The sequence below is a fragment of the Mesoplodon mirus genome (genome assembly GCF_964341445.2).
Source record: "Mesoplodon mirus genome assembly, chromosome: 11".
Taxonomy (NCBI): Eukaryota; Metazoa; Chordata; class Mammalia; order Artiodactyla; family Ziphiidae; genus Mesoplodon; species Mesoplodon mirus.
Window position 1 is genome coordinate 18,100,864 of NC_138987.1, and position 19,776 is coordinate 18,120,639.

At 37.1% G+C, this 19,776-nt stretch overlaps 1 protein-coding gene across 4 annotated transcripts in view; it reads right to left on the reverse strand.

Annotated features, from left to right (window-relative positions):
* Positions 1-19,776, reverse strand: part of EEA1 (early endosome antigen 1) — a 525,485-nt gene that overhangs the window by 30,440 nt on the left and 475,269 nt on the right. For all 4 annotated transcript variants that reach the window (XM_082635349.1, XM_082635350.1, XM_082635351.1 and 1 more), the window contains 6 exons: positions 19,116-19,265; positions 17,730-17,849; positions 10,639-10,842; positions 6,151-6,351; positions 4,697-4,810; positions 1,303-1,458 (listed from right to left, as the gene is read on the reverse strand). In XM_082635349.1, the coding sequence (XP_082491475.1) occupies positions 1,303-1,458; positions 4,697-4,810; positions 6,151-6,351; positions 10,639-10,842; positions 17,730-17,849; positions 19,116-19,265 (945 nt within the window). The remainder of the gene's footprint in view (positions 1-1,302; positions 1,459-4,696; positions 4,811-6,150; positions 6,352-10,638; positions 10,843-17,729; positions 17,850-19,115; positions 19,266-19,776) is intronic.

Here is a 19,776-nt window from a genome sequence, read left to right on the forward strand (position 1 = left end):
TGCTTTTCTTGTATAGTTGTAAAAATTTTGCATACTATTTTATAAGCCAATTTAGGTACCTGTGGCTCTTACTCAACACTTACACTGGATATTCAATGTAACTATGTTAATTCTATTAACTACATATATACACAAACACACACATATATATATAAAACAGGTGGAATACTTCCTAAAATAATAATTACAAAATGTTAAATATCCGACATTGTCATAGATCACAATAGACACTAGTGGTTCTAAATATCTTTTCTTTGGGGGGGTGGGGGGGCATGCCACGAGGCATGCGGGATCTTAGTTCCTTGACCAGGGATCAAACCTGTACCCGCCCTGCAGTGGAAGCATGGAGTCTTAACCACTGGACCACCAGAGAAGTCCCTAAATAACTATTTTAAAAAGATACTCAAATAGAACTCTCATTAGATGCCTTTCATCTAAAAAAAAAAGACCAAAAAAAAAGTTTTTCTGTTCTTTTCAACCATTACATCATGTAATTGATCACACCATTATCACTGACCATAAAGAAAAGGGAACCCATAAATAGAATTGTAAATGTAATTTTCTTCTTCCATGTTATACTGGTTTAGATGCACATATAGAAATATACATAGCCCATGATTCTATAATTGTACAGAAGTGCTTCATCTGACTGTGAAGGTATGTTACATATATAGTAACTTGAGAAATTTTTCTTTAACTTATAGAAGTTCTAATTTAAAGGACAAAGGACTCAGGTCAAATCCTTCTCTAATATGTGTAGTCATTTATTCTCTTTAGTATAAATCAATACTTTCACTTGAAGTTGTGTTAAAGAAAGAAGCAATTTACCATAGTGTAAATTATAATAGTTTTAATAATATTAAATTAGAAACAAAATCCAAAGGGTATAAATGTAAAATGTAAAAAAAGGAAGAAATATACCACACCTGAATATTACATTGGAATAAGGAAGGAAGGAAACAGGAATGATAGGGCAGAAGAGACTTCACAACAATAAAAAACTAAGTTCCTTGTAATTATAGAGTAGATCCTTGGTTGGCTGCCTCTTTAAAACACTTACACATTACAATGCAACCCGTATATATGTAAACTGCTATTTGTAAAAGCCATCCATTAGTGAAGAAGTTAAAAGTAAAGGTGGAATTCAAAATTAAGACATGAAAAAACTACAAGTAAGTTTTTAAATTGGTATATCACAACTTCACATTTGTTTGCAAATTTAAAATCTTTGATTCCTTCTAGGTCATCAATTTCCATTGCTACAGCAGTAGAAAATATGGCTACAGTTTCCTTTATACAAACCTTAATTTGACCTTCCAATTCTTCAGTTTTCTGTTCTAAAGAGAGGTATTTCTCTTTATATTCTTTAAGATGACTTTCCAGCTGACTGCAATGTTCTTGCTTATCCTGCAACTTTGTAGTGACCTGATCCAACTGAGTAGTGATCTTATTTAACTCCTATAAAAAAGTACAATTAAAGATAACTTTGGTAAGGTTTACTTTGCTGTAATGCCCAAATGTTTGGTCAAAGTAAGGCAGAAAACTCTAACTTTATTTAAGAAACTATTTTGAGTAAGACCATAGATAAGTCTAATAATATATCAGAGGTTATATTTACCCACCAATGTAAAGGACTTGAACTGAAGTTGTACATAGTCTGAGATACTACGTTTACATACATAAGAGCTCAATAACTTTTTCTAGGAAGAGTTATTTTAGGAGCCAAAAGATACAACAGAATATTAAACAGGCTAATAATAAAATAACACTTTTATACTATAATTAAATGTTTTCAATGTTCAAAACACCATTTTTAATATAATTTTTTAAATTACAGGGATTACATTATGATACTTGAACAATTCATTTGGAATATCTAGTTGCACAGAAAAAAAACAAAATAAAAATTACTAGTAAATCCACTACCCACAGATAATTACTATTAATGTTTTGATAGCTTTCCTTCTAGTCTTTTCTGTATGTTAGTTTCTATTTTTTGATTTGTACTTTTAAAATAAAGGAGGTCGCTTTACATACTGTTTTACTGTACCCTCCTTTGTTTTTTGTTTGTTTGTTTTGGTTTTTGTTTTTGTTTTTGCGGTACGCGGGCCTCTCACTGCTGTGGCCTCTCCTGTTGCGGAGCACAGTCTCCGGACATGCAGGCTCAGCGGCCATGGCTCACGGGGCCAGCCGCTCCGCGGCATGTGGGATCTTCCCGGACCGGTGCACGAACCCGTGTCCCCTGCATCGGCAGGCGGACTCTCAACCACTGCGCCACCAGGGAAGCCCTAACCTCCTTTGTTTTTACATAACAATGCATCATGAAACTGTGACATTATTTTCTAAAATATCATTATACATGACTGCGTAAATTTCTATTTTTATCAATACAGACCATTTTTTAGCCAAATGTCCTATTTTATATTCTTAGATTGCTACAAACCTTTCTGCAGATATGCTAACAGCATGCTTAAAACTACGATTATTTCCTTAGGGTAAAGGACTAAAAGTGAGCTAATGAATATGAAAAATCCTAAAGGTCTTAAAATAAATATATTGCCAATCAGCTTCCCCTACCACCATCAAAACAAGCCACTGTGGAAGTGGCTTGTTCTTCTACACCATGTCCAATCCTTCCAGTGTTAAACACATACACATGAACATTTTACCTTAATAAGGGCATATTCCGTTATTGTCTTAATTTGCAATTGCTTCTTAATGAACTTGAGGATTTGCTAATATAGTTTTGATCATTTACTTTTTTTTGTAGTCACTTATTTCTTATGTAAAAGTGTTTTAAACATCAAAAATATTAACCCTTCATCAGACATACTTCAGAAAATGTTTTATTCTTTGGCTACTTGCTTTAGAATTTTGTAATATTTTTGTCAGGTAAATTTTGAACTTTTATGTGGTTATTCTTATAAAGACTTTTTCCACTATAGTTCCTGGCACTGACCTAATACTTAGAAAATACTTTCCAGATGTGTTTAGCAATAATGTAAATAACAATATAAAGTAAAAAGCAAGTTGCAGAACAACATATATAATGATAGTATATGTATAAAACAAAAAGACCTGTGTGTGTGTATATACACACACACATATATTTTTGTTCAATGTTTATATAAGTCTGGAAGGATACATACCAAATTTAAAAGCAAAATTTCCATATAAGGAGAAAAGATGGATTGGGGTTAAGGGTAAATATAGAAAATCATTTTGTTTCATTAACTTGATACACTAATATATTGTTTAAAAAATGTTTGGACCAGGGCTTCCCTGGTGGTGCAGTGGTTGAGAGTCTGCCTGCCGATGCAGGGGACACGGGTTCGTGCCCCGGTCCGGGAGGATCCCACATGCCGCGGAGCGGCTGGGCCCGTGAGTCATGGCCGCTGAGCCTGTGCGTCCGGAGCCTGCGCTCCGCAAGGGGAGAGGCCACAGCAGTGAGAGGCCCGCGTACCACAAAAAAAAAAAAAAATGTTTGGACCAACAACCAGTATTACTTCTCAAGCAAAAAGTAAACTTTAAAAATTCCTACCTGGTCAAAGGTAAGAAAAATCTACCAGCATTTTGAGCTTGGCCCTAAAGAAGGAAGCTTTTATTCTACCAGAAGTGTTGAGAAGAGTAACTTGTGTATTCTTTCCAGCCCTACTTACTCCTACCCCCAAGAAAAGAGAGTAGCTCTTACTATTGAGATGGAATACATGGTGCTCTTTTCCTGCTTCGAAGTGGTAAGTATATCTGGGTCACGGCCTGATTACCTACTTAAAACAGGTGTGGAAATCTGTCTCTTTCCCAGTCATTGGTATTTGATGGGATGAAGCAACAATTCAACAATTAGGAGTAAATATTTCAGCTCCACACCAAGGTCTATATTATGGGAGAAATACAATATTAAGAAGCTCAACCATAGCTGCACAAGTTGAGCTTTATCAAAAACAAAGATGGGGCTTCCCTGCTGGCGCAGTGGTTGAGAGTCCGCCTGCCGATGCAGGGGACACGGGTTCGTGCCCGGGTCTGGGAAGATCCCACGTGCCACGGAGCTGCTGGGCCCGTGAGCCATGGCCGCTGAGCCTGTGCTCCGCAACGGGAGAGGCCACAACAGTGAGAGGCCCACATACTGCAAAAAAAAAAAAAAAAAAAAAAGATGATTTTTTTTTTTTTTTTGCCACGCCTCTTGTCTTGTGGAATTCGTAGTTCCCCAACCAGGGATTAAACCTGGGCCACCACGGTAAAAGTACCAAGTCCTAACCACTGGACTGCCAGGGAATTCCCAAAGATGATAACTTTTTTTTTTTTTTTCTGGTACGCGGGCCTCTCACTGCTGTGGCCTCTCCCGCTGTGGAGCACAGGCTCCGAACATGCAGGCCCAGAGGCCACAGCCCACGGGCCCAGCCGCCCCGCGGCATGCGGGACCCTCCCGGACCGGGGCACGAACCCGCGCCCCCTGCATCGGCAGGCGGACTCTCAACCACTGCGCCACCAGGGAAGCCCAAAGATGATAACTTTTATCTCCATCTGTCTGACTCTTGCATCTACCACTCATCTGGTTCTGAACTCAGGGAGAAATTAAGGAGAATAAGCAGGTCAATCACAATATTATATAAAACTGAGTATCATTTTTACATGTTTCCAGTTAATTTATCTACCAAAACATTAGGTTATGGTAAGAAATTGCATCAGGTTCTCCTACCTGCTGTTTATCTTGTAATGCGTTTTGGGCTGTGTCCAAATGATTTTGAAGATCTGCTCTTTGAGCAGTTTTTGCTGCTTCTGCTGACAGCAATAATTCAGTTTTGGCTTTAATCTGTAACAAAATTTACAAGTCATTTAATTTGTATTTAGTTCTTGATTTCCCCTTGCTTGAGTGTACATTACTTTTGTCACTAAATAATTTTTAAAAGTTAAATCTTTTGGCAGAAAACATAAAGATTTAGACATTAAAAAATAAGTATGTGATAATCCCTCAAACAGTAATGAGTAGGAGAGAATAATCCTAATAATGCTTGAATAAATGACAAAAAGATGTCCCTATATAAATGCAAAACACTTCTCCCTCTCTAAAATTGGACATCCACATATTGAATTATCCGTAACTCATCTAACAAATATATTTTTAAAAGAAAGAAATGTGTATCCTCTTTTTCCAAATTCTAATAGTATACTTGTTATTTTATTATATCATTTCTGATTTTCAATGGAATTATTCTCCTCAAATAAAGAAAATTAAGGCTTAGAAATGTTTCTATAACTTTCTCTACTATAGTATAGAATAAAAAACCAATGATGAGAATGAAGAAAGAAATATGTCTTAATTCCCACACCATGACTGACTCACTGAGCAAGGCTTCCATACTGGCCTCTGAAAGAAAACACATTAAAATACATAATGGGCGCTTCCCTGGTGGCGCAGTAGTTGAGAGTCCGCCTGCCGATGCAGGGGACATGGGTTCGTGCCCCGGTCTGGGAAGATCCCACATGCCGCAGAGCGGCTGGGCCCGTGAGCCATGGCCGCTGAGCCTGTGCTCCGCAACGGGAGAGGCCACAACAGTGAGAGGCCTGCGTGCCGCAAAAAAAAAAAAAAAAAATCACATAATGGTACCATACAAAGTTGGGTTTTTTTCTTTTTTGGGGGGGCGTACTCGAGGCTTGTGGGATCTTAGTTCCCCAGCCAGGGGTTGAACCTGGGCCCTCAGCAGTGAAAGTGCCACGTCCTGACCACTGGACCACCAGGGAATTCCCTGAAGTTTTTTTTTTAACCAAACCTTTTAAAAAATCAAATTCAAAATAATTCAAATATATGTAACAGAAATCTAATGGTATAATAATATCAAACAACTTTGAACTTAGGAAACAATAATAAGGGCTTCATCAAAAAAAAAAGTGAAAAGACCTGGTAGTTTCAGGAAGAGTAATTTGCTGGGAGAGAGAGAGAAAGAGACGGAGGGAAAGGGAGAAAGGCAAACAGGAAAGCTCAACAACTGTCTAAATACAACCTTTATTTAATTCCTATTCCTAATTTTTTTTTCCATTAATAAGTAAGGCAGGGGGTGGGGAGGGAGAGAGAAACAATTTAAAATATGTGATGGCCTAAAATTGGTGTTTTATTCATGCAAATTCATATTAAGTTACATAATTCGATATTACCTGTATATCAAGCTGGGAGACCTTCTCCTTGCTTTCATTTAATTGACTACTTAATTCATTAATGCTGGATTCTAGGGAAAGGACGCGGTCTTGTGCAGCTCTGAGATGTGCCTTCTGCTCTTGCACCTGGTCATGCAAATTCTCCTGGGCTTGTTTATGACTTTCTGACTGATTCTTCAGCTTCTCTGTTAGTTGAGTTACCTACCATATAAGCAAGACTCTAATTATGAAGGTCACAAATGATGTAACAAGAACTAAGAAACCCAAATTTAAGCACCATGAGAATGTTAAAGTGCTCTATGATAGATTATCTCAACTTTTTTTCAAGAAACATTATTCACATCTTTCCAAAAGTAAGTAAACATAATCTCTCAAAATCATAAGAATAACATCAAATTCAGAGATTCCTATTATTTTTAAAACCAACTCTACTGAACTATAATTTAGATGTAATAAAATTCACCCAATTCAATTGTACAGTTTGAGGAGAACTGATAAATACATTCATTCATTTAACCATCACCACCATCAAGCAAGAGAACATTCCAATTACCCCCAAAAGTTTCCTCATGCTCCTGTGCACTCAGTACCCACCCTCCGCTCATCTCTGGCCCCAGACAATCACTGATCTGATTGAGTAATAAGAGTTCCTTATATATCCTGGATGTTTCTGAATTGTCAGATATATGTACTACACATATTTTCTCCGAATCTGTCTTGGCTTTTATTTTTGTAATGGTGTCTTTTGAAGAGCATTCATTTTTCATTTAGGTGAAATCCAATTCATCTGATATTTCTTTGGGGTACTCTGGTTAGAATGCATTGAGTTTCTTGAATCTGTGGTTTCATATTTTTAATCAAATTTACAATTTTTTCAGCCACTATTTCTATAAATATTTTTCCTCCTCCCCACTCTTCTTTGACACTAATTATATGTATGCTAGATTACATAATACTATCCCACAGGTCATTAAGGCACTGTTCATTTTTTTTTCCAGCCTTTTTTCTCTCTGTGCTTCATTGTGGACAGTTTCAATTACCTTGTCTTAATGGTCACTGATACTGTTTTCCATTTGCTTAATCTATTATATTCATCCAGTGAAATTTTCATTTCAGATTTTTTTTTAATCTCTAGAAGTTCTAATTTTTATTGTTTCCACTTCTATTTCCATTATTATATTTTTTTCTTTATATCCATAAGTATATTTTATTTTTTTAAGTGTAAAGCATTTTTTTTAATTATGTGTAACATAGGCAAAATTATTTTATTTATTTATTTATTTATTTTTGGCTCCGTTGGGTTTTCGTTGCTGCCCACGGGCTTTCTCTAGGTGCGGTGAGCGGCGGCTATTCTTCGTTGCAGTGCGCAGGCTTCTCTGATTATGGTGGCTTCTCTTGTTGTGGAGCATGGGCTCTAGGCATGCTGGCTTCAGTAGTTGTGGCACAAGTGCTCAGTAGTTGTGGCTCAGGGGCTCTAGAGTGCAGGCTCAGTAGTGTGGCACACAGGCTTAGTTGCTCTGTGGCATGTGGGATCTTCCCAGACCAGGGCTCGAACCCATGTCCCCTGCATTGGCAGGTGGACTCTTAACCACTGCGCCACCAGGGAAGTCCTGGCAAAATTATTTAAGTCAATAAACTTTTAAGGAATTTTACATGTTCTGATTCTTTCCACTGCCAATCACCTTAGTTCCTCCAAACTCAAAATCTTCAAGATAAAATAGCCCTTTCAAAAAGAAGTTGTCATGTGAGTCAGCCCACAATTCTTTTAGTTGGGCTTCTTCTATCTCCAATGGAATACAAACACACTTCAAAATTCCCAGCCTGTAATCTTTGGGATCCAATTTCCTCAAGCAATTACTTTAGGACCACATTTAGGGTCAGGAGATGGATCTGCCTGGTTCTGAATTTGACACCCTTTAAAAATGTATTAGGTTCAGGGCTTCCCTGGCGGCGCAGTGGTTGAGAGTATGCCTGCCGATGCAGGGGACACGGGTTCGTGCCCCGGTCCGGGAAGATCCCACATGCCATGGAGCGGCTGGGCCCGTGAGCCATGGCCGCTGAGCCTGTGCATCCGGAGCCTGTGCTCCGCAATGGGAGAGGCCACAACAGTGAGAGGCCCGAGTACCGCAAAAAAAAAAAAAAAAAAAAAATGTATTAGGTTCAAATCATATTCACTCCTAAGCCATCACACCCTAGAACAGTACAGATCGTTGGGATATGCAAATACCTTTTTAATATGATTTTTTTAAACTTATTTATTATTTATTTTTGGTTCCATTGGGTCTTTGTTGTGGTGCATGGGCTTCTCATTGCGGTGGCTTCTCTTGTGGAGCACGGGCTCTAGGTGTGCAGGCTTCAGTAGTTGTGGCACCTGGCTCAGTAGTTGTGGCACACAGGCTTAGCTGCTCCATGGCATGTGGGATCTTCCCGGACCAGGGCTCGAACCCGTGTCCCCTGCATTGGCAGGTGGGTTCTTAACCACTGCGCCACCAGGGAAGCCCAGCAATACCTTTTTAAAATCCAGACACTGTGTTCAAGATAAAAGCCTAAAAAAAGCAGCCATCTTTGTTTCATGTCAACATTAAAATTAGAGTAATAAATCAATGCAGCTGATAATTTAAAAGCTTAAGATATGAGGGAAATTATCAGCTCTATAATCCTGGAAGCAATCTTTATGTTTATCAGTATACCCCCATCACTTGATTCTCTTTTAGGTATCATGTTCCTTCTTATCTGTATCAAAACTCATACTGAACACTGAGTTCTGGGTTGCAAAAGAGGATTTATTTTTGCACCTGTCTATAAGTCTTTGTCCACAAATTAAACAAAAACAAACACAAGTGCTATATAAGTATATTTTAAAAGCTGTGTTAAAGTACTTGTCTGATGATTCTATCCTCTCTCATTTCAGGTTCTATCCCCATTGAATTATTTTTCTCCTGCTTACAGCTCACATGTTTTCTGCTTTGTGTGTCTTTGTTTTCTGCTTCTTTGTAATTTTTTTTATATTTGTTATGACAAGTCTGGATTTTGCTGTCTTCTTTCTAAGAATGTTGAATTTTACTCCAGCTGACAGTTAATATACTTGTGGTTCAGCTAGAACCTTTCCAGGCTTGTTCCTATGCTTCTTAGGTCAGGTGTAGGCTAGCTTTTAGTCTAGGGATAGTTTAGCTTTACTCCTAAGGTGTGACATTTCTGGGGTTTCTACTGAATGCCCCCAAGTGTTCAACCATGTCTTTCTGCTCTGACTGGCTAGAACTTGAATATTTCCCAGCTCTGTGAGTTCTAATCATTTTTCAGCTGCAGCTCCTAATAATTGTTCACTGCCTGGCCTCATGGAATCTCTCCTTATGAGTGTAAAGATTAGCATCCAGTGAAAGGTTCAAGTGTATCTCTAAGCAGATTTCTGGAGGTTTTTCTCTACATTGTTCCCTCTTCTCTTCTCTCAGGGATGAAAACCTGCTTGTTGTACAATGTCTGAAAACAGTGGTTTTACACAGTTTTTTCTACTTTTCTAGTTGTTTACAGTAGGAGGACTAAATAGGTATCAGTTACTCCAATATTGCCAGAAGCAGAAGTACATAAATTTACTTTTATTTATTCTTTTTCCAAAATTGTATATGCGTTTCAGATCAAATTTGTATAATAAGCAATGTCAAGTTGTATGCAACTTTCAACTATAAAAGCTAGTCTAAATAATTCTTCATAAAAACTGGTAACCTAGGCTAACTTTGAAATTTGGGGGGAAAATTTGTGTTATATTCTAATACGCAAATTAGAAAAGTGATATGACCTACTTATACTTTAATACTTTCTCATTTAGATAATTAGAATTCTCTTATTAGACAATTCTTCCAAAAAGTGACTATAAATTCTTTACAGTTTGAAAATGTATTAAGCTAAATTTTATAAGTTTCACTTAAACTAACACACGGATGTTAGAACGATAAGGCAACTTACCAAAATTATTATTAGCTATGTATTCCAAACACATATACAATATCAAAATATAGGTAACCACTAAGCCTGGTTATTAACCAATACATAGTAACAACTAACACTTGATTAGTGCTTTTAGTTTATAAATATATTTTATTTACTTTTTTCAAAACATCACAAAATGCCATGAGGCAAGTATATATTATTAATAACTTTTCAATATGAGCTAACTATACTTTTCAAATGAGCTTACAAGGGGAAATGATTTGCTCATGGTCATCACAGGTAATAAGTTACATCGTGGGACATGAACTGAGAGTTCCTTCATCAAATCATGTTAGCTTATTTTCACTACAATAGCAACCCACCTCTAAGGTAAATGAGCTAGTATTTGTCAGAAATACATAATAATTTTTAAAGTACTAAAAATAACAGAAGAATCATTTAGATAAAGCACTTAGTAAGATTTAGAGAGATAAAAGTAAATTTTAGAAATAGAATACACTTGAAAAGTAAATTTTAGAAATAGAATGCACTTGACAAGCTTACTTGTTCTTGTAATGTATGGTTTTTTTCCTGTAACTGGTTAAGAACAGCAGTCTCTCCCTCACCAGCCTGAATTTTTGCATAAAGGTCTTCTCTTTCCTTTTCTAGTAAGGAAATATTTTCTTTACTCTTCTGTAATAAGGCTTCAAGGTTCTGGATCTTTTGGTCCTTATCACCAATTTGACGTAGTACTTGTTCTAAATCATTCTGTAAAGAATTGAAAACTACTACCTTAATGATAGAGAACTTAAAAAGTTATTCCTCAAACAAAATGATAATAAATAAATTTTAAGACTCAAACTCTTAGTCTTACATATTTTTTACTAATCATTACATTTTAACATGGCAAATTTAATTAAATAATTAGAACTATATACTTAACAATATAAACCTATATTATTGATAATAAACTAGAATTTAACCAAAATACCCCTTCAATTAACCACACTCTTACTCTAACACTCTGACCTCACCACCTACGATGACTCTTGTTTACTCCATTTCAGACACGTGGGGCTCCTCATTATTCCTAACCACACCAGGCACACGCCCACCTCAGAGCCTTCACACCAATTGTCTCTTCTGCCTGGCACACTTCCTCAAAGTCACATGGCTCATTCCCTCTCCTTCCAATGTTTGCTCAAATGCCACCATCTCAATCATACCTACCCTGATCATTACATTTAAAATTGCAGCCTTTCCAAATACTCCCTCTCCTGAATATTGTTTCTTCCCACAGCACTTATCGTCTAACACTCAATAATTTACTGAGTTTTCATGTTTATGTGCCTCCCTCTGCCCCTCACAAGAATGTAGGCTCCAAGAAGGTGAAGATTTTTATCTGTTTTATTCATCGAGGTATCCAAGACCTGTATGTTCTAAGATATTTACTGAATGAACGGAAAAGTAAGTGATTGTACTCTAACACACATACACTCATGAAAGATCATTTCAGTACCCCAATAGGACTCTTCTGTCACTCCCTCAAGGGATCCCTCTTCTTTACTTCACCAAGGACCGTCATGTTACACAGAGCACATGCAAGAGCCCACATCCAGAGCAACACTCACTAATGTTGAGAGCTAGCTGACCCACAGCCTTTGCCTCTGCCTCAATCATTCTAAGAGAGCCAGAGAGCCTCTACCCAGAACAAGGCCCTAACAAGCCCTTAGGCAAACTTCATAGCAGCCCACACCACCTTCCTGAGACGGAGCCAGCAACCCCCTGGTACCCTGAACGAACTGTGCCAATATTAAAATATGTGAGATCAGTCACTTTCAAACATGCTTCTCATCCCTTTAAGTTTCAATCACAAAACGATGAAAAGCAACCTAATCTCTCTGCTCTCATCCTCTGTTCCTGCCACTAAGAACCCTCTCTGCACATTCTACCAATCTTCTGGAAACACAGTTCCAGGGCTAAGCTTTTTCTAGAACTATCACTCTATTTCCAAGTCTAACTGAAGTTTGGTGCTCCCTGTACAGATGCCGATTTCCCATCAGCCCTCTCTGATATGTAAGGACTGTTCTGTTGGGCAAGCAGGAGAGGTTGACTTTTTCTAGATTTCTTCACTGCCATTACTCTCTCCCTCAAGTAAAAGGTTTATGCTGCTTTGGGAATTATGTATTCATTTATTCTATCCTCTATGCTGTGTTGCTATCATCTATAAATCCCTACCTCATTCACTGAAGACTTGAGACCTGATTTAGTCTTTCTCTCAATCCCAATTTCTGCCAATTTCCTGGGAAATACAAAATACACAGAGAATTAAGAGTACAGCCTCAACATTCATATCATCTTAATTCCTGGACCTTTATTCATTCTATTCAATCACTCACATGCAGGATCTTGTAATCACCTGAAATTGCTCTAGATTAAAAAAATGTCGGGCTTCCCTGGTGGTGCAGTGGTTGAGAGTCCGCCTGCCGATGCAGGGGACACGGGTTCGTGCCCCGATCCCGGAAGATCCCACATGCCGCGGAGCGGCTGGGCCCGCGAGCCATGGCCGCGGAGCCTGTGTGTCCGGAGCCTGTGCTCCGCAACGGGAGAGGCCACAGCAGTGAGAGGCCCGCGTACAGCAAAAAAATAAAAAAAAATAAATAAATAAATAAAAATAAAAAATAAAAAAAAAAAAATGTCAATTATCCTACTCTGTGACCACAACTTCCTCACCGTCTTCCAGTTTCATGACCTAATTTCTGCTTTTCAATGTCAAAGAGACATTAACCTCAATTTTATTCTAGCATATTTAGCATACACCTAGCTTTTCTTCCTGAACCTCATATATGGATATGAACTAACCTTAACTATTCTTTCATCTACATTCTCCATTTCCTTTTACCCCCCAAGTTTCCAATACAGCCACTCCAAAAAAGACCCAATCCTAGATCAATGGTGCAATCTGCTTTCTCCACACCTACATTTCTAAGCACTATTAGAGCGAAATCACAAACCTCCACAGATTGGTGCCACCACAAATTTCTAGACTCCAACCTCTATTATATACTCAGAATCATCTTTTCACTCCTGTCACTTGAGTGGGGTTCTCATCCTCAAATATTCCCCTAAATAACCATTTAAAAGCTTAATCTTAATCTCCAAATTCTTAATCTCTGTCCATCAGACATTCAGCTATTACTATTCAAACTTAACCTGGGGGGTGGGCGGTGCTATATTATCTTCAGGAATGACCTACCATGATTTTTCTTCCTCTTACCTATAAAATTATACATAGACATATATAATTCAAAAATATTTACACACTACTATATGTAAAATAGATAACCAAGAAGGACCTACTATACAGCACAGAGAACTATACTCAATATTTTGTAATAACTGTAAAGGGAAAGAATCTGAAAAAGAATATGTATATATATATATATACACACACATATATACACACACACACATATGCATATGTATGTATTTATGTATAACTGAATCACTTTGCTGTATACCTGAAACTAACACAATATTATAAATCAACTATACTTCAATAAAAATAAATAAAGTAAAATATATTTAAATACACACACACACACACACACACCTCCTTTCTTCAAAGGATATCCTTCACAGGATAAGTTTGAATTTACCACCACCCATTGTACAAGTGACATCATAGCTTATGAATACCTTATTCCTTCAGTCACCTCCCCTTCTCCAATATCCTCAATTATTCCCTCTCTACTAGTCCCTTTGTCCTACATTATAAACATATTCAGGTACCTCTGGTTCTCAAAAACACTTCCTAGACCAAGTCCCACTCCAGTTTCTGCCCAGTCTTTATGCAATTCACATTTTAATTTCAAAAGTAATGCATATTTACTTTCCCCACTCCCTCATCTCTCATTTACTCATCAATCAAAAATCAGACATTCATGTCTATCACTTTATTGAAATTATGTTTCACAAGTCACTAATTCTTAACTACTTAACCTAATGAATATTTTTCATTTATCATACTGGGTGTCCTCTCCACACACCCACATTTGAAGTTGCTGCTTACTCCCAACTTTTGACTCTCCCTAGTCCTTTGGCTTTCACTCTGCAAGGTCTCCTTAATTGCTCTGATCATTCTTTCTTTGAGCTGTTCTTCCTCTACTCATCCATCCCTTAAATGTTAGTGTTTCCCAGAAGTCTTGTGTTACCAGTTGTCTGTTTTTCTCATTACACTCTCTCCCTGGTTGATCACATTTATTCTAATAATTCCATTTACCCCATAAATACTGTCTCTCACAGCTAATATATAGCATGGTCCTCTCCTTCAGGCTTTAAATTAATACATCCCATAGGTGCCTCAAGACTCGTCCAAAACTGAACTCACTGCACTGGCCATCTTTCTCAAGTTCATTAACACAGCTGATGATATCTCCATTTACCATGTAACTCAATGTTATCAGTCTTCAAGCCATTCCCTTTCTCTGTCATTCCCTACAACTATTTATTAATTTACCTCCAAAGTAGTATTCATATTTGTCCATATGATATTTTTTAGCAATTGCTTAAACTAAGACCATCATTATGGCTTCCCTGGTGGTGCAGTGGTTAATAATCCGCCTGCCAATGCAGGGGACACGGGTTCGAGCCCTGGTCCGGGAAGATCCCACACACCGCAGAGCAACTAAGCCCGTGCACCACAACGACTGAGCCTGCTCTCTAGAGCCCGCAAGCCCCAACTCCTGAGCCCACGTGCCGCATCTACTGAAGCCGGGACACTCTAGAGCCCGTGCTCCACAACAAGAGAAGCCACCGCAATGAGAAGCCCATGCACCACAAAGAAGAGTAGCCCCCGCTCGCCGCAACTGGAGAAAGCCCACGTGCAGCAACGAAGACCCAACACAGCCAAAAATAATAAATAAAAATAAATTGATAAAAAAAAGGACCATCATTATTTTTCACCTAAACTACTGCATATATTAGTCTTTTAACTGATCTCCTGTTTCAGAATATTCTCTCCAAAATTCATGTTTTACAAAACCATGAGAATAATCTATTTAAAAATCAAATCTGGCTATGGCACTTTTAAAGACCTTCAATACCTTTCTATCTTCAAGCATAGAAAGAAAGGCCTTCCATAAACTTACCCATGTCTAATGCTCTGGGCTCTTCTCCAACTCATCTCTAAATTACACTTTAAGCTCCAGCAAAACCTAACAGTTTCATTCATACCAGCTTCACTATTCTTTTCCTTGTAACTTCTACTTGGAGTATACTACTCACTATCACCATCTTTGCAACCCAGAAACATTTACACAAACTTTGCAACAGATTGCCCCTTCTAAGGAAATTTTCTGTAACTGCTCTTTTCCAAATTATATCCGAGTTACATAACTGTCTTCTCTATGCTATCATAATAATTTTATACACATATATACACCTACAACTATACTCATCACATCTCTTTAATTAGTTTTTAGGACTTTTCATAATGAGAGACTTTGCCTGGCCTCTTTGCCATCCTTTTCTTATTCCTCCCCAGAGATTGAGAATTTAACTAACTGGAAAGCTTGGAATAAGGAATCAAGAATGTTTAACTCAGCCCCTTGCTCTCCCCTCAGTCTAAGAGACAACCTGCCTATAAGAAGGTAAAAGGCTGTCATTTCCAGCTTTGTCTGTGATTGGATGAATAAATTTAATTCTGCAGTACATTATAAGAAAGTCCACTTGCCTGCAATCTATAACAAATTCTCTACCTCATTTTTACTACTCTATTTTTTTTGCTACTCTTTATAATAAAACTCCTGGAGTTATCTATATTCATTGCATCAAACTTCTCTCTTCCCATTTTCTTTTGGACCCTCTCCATCAGGCTTTTGCCCCTCCTTCTCTTTACAAATTGCTCTTACCAATGTCATCAGTGACTTCATGTTGCCAAATCCAATAGGATTCCCAGTCTTCATCTTGTTTGACCTCCATCCTTCCAACTACCCGAGCCAAAATCCTTGGAATCATCCTTGACTTCTCTGCAGATGCCCCATATCAATCTATCAGTAAATCTGTCAGCTTTTAAAGTATATCTAGAATCTGACCATTTTTCACTACCTGCACTGTTTTCACTCTGATCCAAGCCATATCATTTCTTGTGTCAATTATTATAGTAGTCTCTTAGCTAATTTCTTTGTTTCTACTTATGTGCCCCTGCGGCCTACTCTCAATACAGTAGCCAGAGTAATCCTACGAAATTATAAGTCCGATCATACTACTCCATTGCTCAGAATCCTCCAATGATTTCTCATCTCACAGTAAAATCCTTAAAATTACCTATGAAGCTTGACATGTTCTGATCCTCTGTGATCTCTATGGCTGTGATCCCTATGGCTTTCAACTCTCTTATCACTCACACCACTCCACTCACTGGCTCCTTGATGTTCTTGTACACCTTCCCTTCCTTTAGATCTTCTCAAAGATGCCTTCCCTGGCAACCATATCTAACATTGCAGTCCCACCTCCAGACCCCCAGATACTTCCTACTCCCCGTCCCTTTTTTCATCTCCATAGCACTTCCACCATCTAACACACTATATATTTTGCCTATTTACCTTGGCTAGTGTTTGCCTTCCTCACTAAGCTCCATGAGAGCAGACATCTTTGTCTATTTTCTTTGCTACCATATCCACAAAATCACTTCCTTGGCTAACAGTAGACATTAATATATATTTGTTGACTGACTGAATGAAAGAACAAATAAATGAATACAATATTTGGATCTCAAACCACCTGACTCCCATGCCACTATCCAAACTCAGAAGGGAAAGAAAGGCATATTACTTACTTCCTCCTTTCAACTCCAACATTGCTTCTGTGTGTATATCATTAGATTGCCTTTTCCTAGAAGGCAGGCACTGTGTCTTACTCAGCTCTCTAATTTCAGTGCTTACCACTGGGCCTGACACACAGTGCTCAATAATATTCAATGAATTAATAAAAGACCAAAGGAATAAATGAATGTTAAATTCAAATTCATTTCAAACATCTGGGTACTGTCTTCTGCTCACCATAACAAAAAAAAAATTTTACCTTATTTCAATCTTCTGAGCTATACTATAGAATCTGTACAAATTTAACTCAGTCACATTTTCTATACCTACAATTCCAACGTTCATATGATAGCTCTGAAACAGGGAAAGACATGACCAATAAACGTAAGTTCTATTGTAGGAAATACAAAATGTTATTTTTTACTGAGGTATACTAAACTGAGAAATTTTGTTTGCATTTTTCATTTCTAAAATAAGGTATTTTAATAAACAATAATAAATAAATAATTTATTATGTATAAATAATTTAAATAAATAATATATTTTATTTAAATAAATTTAGTAAATTTCTTTAACAGAAATTTAATAAATTTTAAATTTTTATATAAATTTATAAGTAATAAATCTGTTCATAATAAATATTTTTTAATATTTTAGAAAAACTTTTCAACAGAGCAATCAAAAGAAAAAGATTTTCTGATTATCCAGATACTGAAAATTATCAAAACTCTTCACAATCAAGTACTTTGCATTATCTAGTTTCACCACAACAAAAGGATAATGATTTGGTTTATTTTTGTTTAAAGGGCTAAAAATCCAAATACTATTTACCTGAGCTTCACGAAGTTTTGCTGTAGTGCTTTGCTGAAGAGCTTGTTGTTCTTGATGCTGTTGCTTTGTTTTATCTAACTGATGCTGCAATTCCGTGGAATTTGTTACTTTTTCCTTCAACTTAAAAAAAAAAAAATGAAGACTGTCAGTTGACAACTTAAAGGCATAATGCTATCATATAAATATCTGGTAGTACTTCAGATCTCACAATTCTCAAGTCTGAAGAGAAAATTCAATTCAAACAACAGATAAAAATCAACTTTAAAAGCAGTATCTCATTACTTATAGAATTGTAATCTCATGATTAAGAAATTATTCCTTAAGAATTGATTCTCATCCTGAAAAGTATAAAATTCTTTCTCCAGGTTGGCATTTAGTTCATTATTGTTTGTTTGTTTGTTTGTTTGTTTTGCAGTACACGGGCCTCTCACTGTTGTGGCCTCTCCCATTGCGGAGCACAGGCTCCGGACACTCAGGCTCAGCGGCCATGGCTCACGGGCCCAGCCGCTCCGCGGCACGTGGGATCCTCCCGGACCGGGGCACGAACCCGTGTCCCCTGCATCGGCAGGCGGACTCTCAACCACTGCGCCACCAGGGAAGCCCTATTGTTTTTATATACTAATATGATCAAGGAATTAATTATATATAAGTAATTATATATTTATTTTTAATTAATTATTTTTAAATTAATTACATAATTATTTTTGTAACAGTAATAATATTTGTTTTACTTTTTTCACAACAATCATAATTATCACTTATTGGGAAACAACAGCATGATCTACCACACTAAGATTTTGGGTCTACAAGAAAATCTTTTGCTGAAGCTACAGATTTTAACTCTCAGGGTTTGTTCAATTCTAATAAAAGAAGTACTTTAATGATAACTTTTACTTTAACCAAATAGCAGTTACCATTTTTGCCAACTACAGCTTAAGTTAGGATAGCATACAATCTTATGTTTAATTTTTAAAAGAGAAAATCCTTAAATGCAAACTCAAAGTTTATATGCACCAACTACATGTCATTAATGCCCTCAGAAACTGTTCATTTTTCAGAGTCATTAGGAATTGGTCCTTCCTGGAAAGGAAGACTCTTCTTGAGCAGCCTGACAGGTTCACCCCGAGAATTTATCCTGCCTAAAGCTGAAGAGTAGCCTTCTTTGCACATTTTTGTTGAGAACTTTAGGGAATACAATCACAACAAAATGACTTAATACAGTTAATAAATAGGACGTTTTAACTGGGGAGAAATAAAAGTCCCAACTTAAAGTTAAAAAAATCCAATTAAAGCTCTTGACCATAAAAAGATTAAACACAATATTTAAGATGCCTCAAACCTATCAATAAATGTACTAATGTAAACTCATTTGAAATGCGAGCTTACCTCTTCTTCTAAACGAGAAAGTTTGAGCTGTAGATCAGCCACTTGTTGTTCTTTATCCATCAGCTTTTCACTTGAAAGCTGTCTCTGTTCCTTCAGCCTACCATGAGCTTCCCCGAGTTGGCGCTCTGTTTCCAGAAGTTTGCAATGTAACTTTAGAAAAGGAGAAAAAAAGTAAGTACATGTGTATAAACACACCTACAATTACCGCCATTAGTACTACCACCTACTTTCCAAGCAATGTTGTACTTTTCACCAAGATAAACATAATATATTAATTTTCATGATACTTTAGAGGAACCTAAGATCCAACTGAATGTTAATCACATGAAGTATGACTCACATAAAACTGTAACCAAACATCACAGGTTTCAGGGTTTTGGCACTCTTTAAAAAAAAAAAAAAAACCTGCAAGCCTGAGGCTCTTGTTTAGATATGTGTTGTAATCACTTGAGGAACTTAAATAAAACAAAACTTAAAAATTAAGACACTTAAGGCACATTCAGACCTATTCCACTGTAGTTTTTAGAATCCCAAAGTGATTCTTGTAGTTTTCCCATAATTATGAACCAGCACAACTGACTTCTTACATTTGGGTACTGAATAGAGCACAAAGCATTCTCAAGTCCTCAAACTGGCACACAATTTCTAAATAAAATAGAGG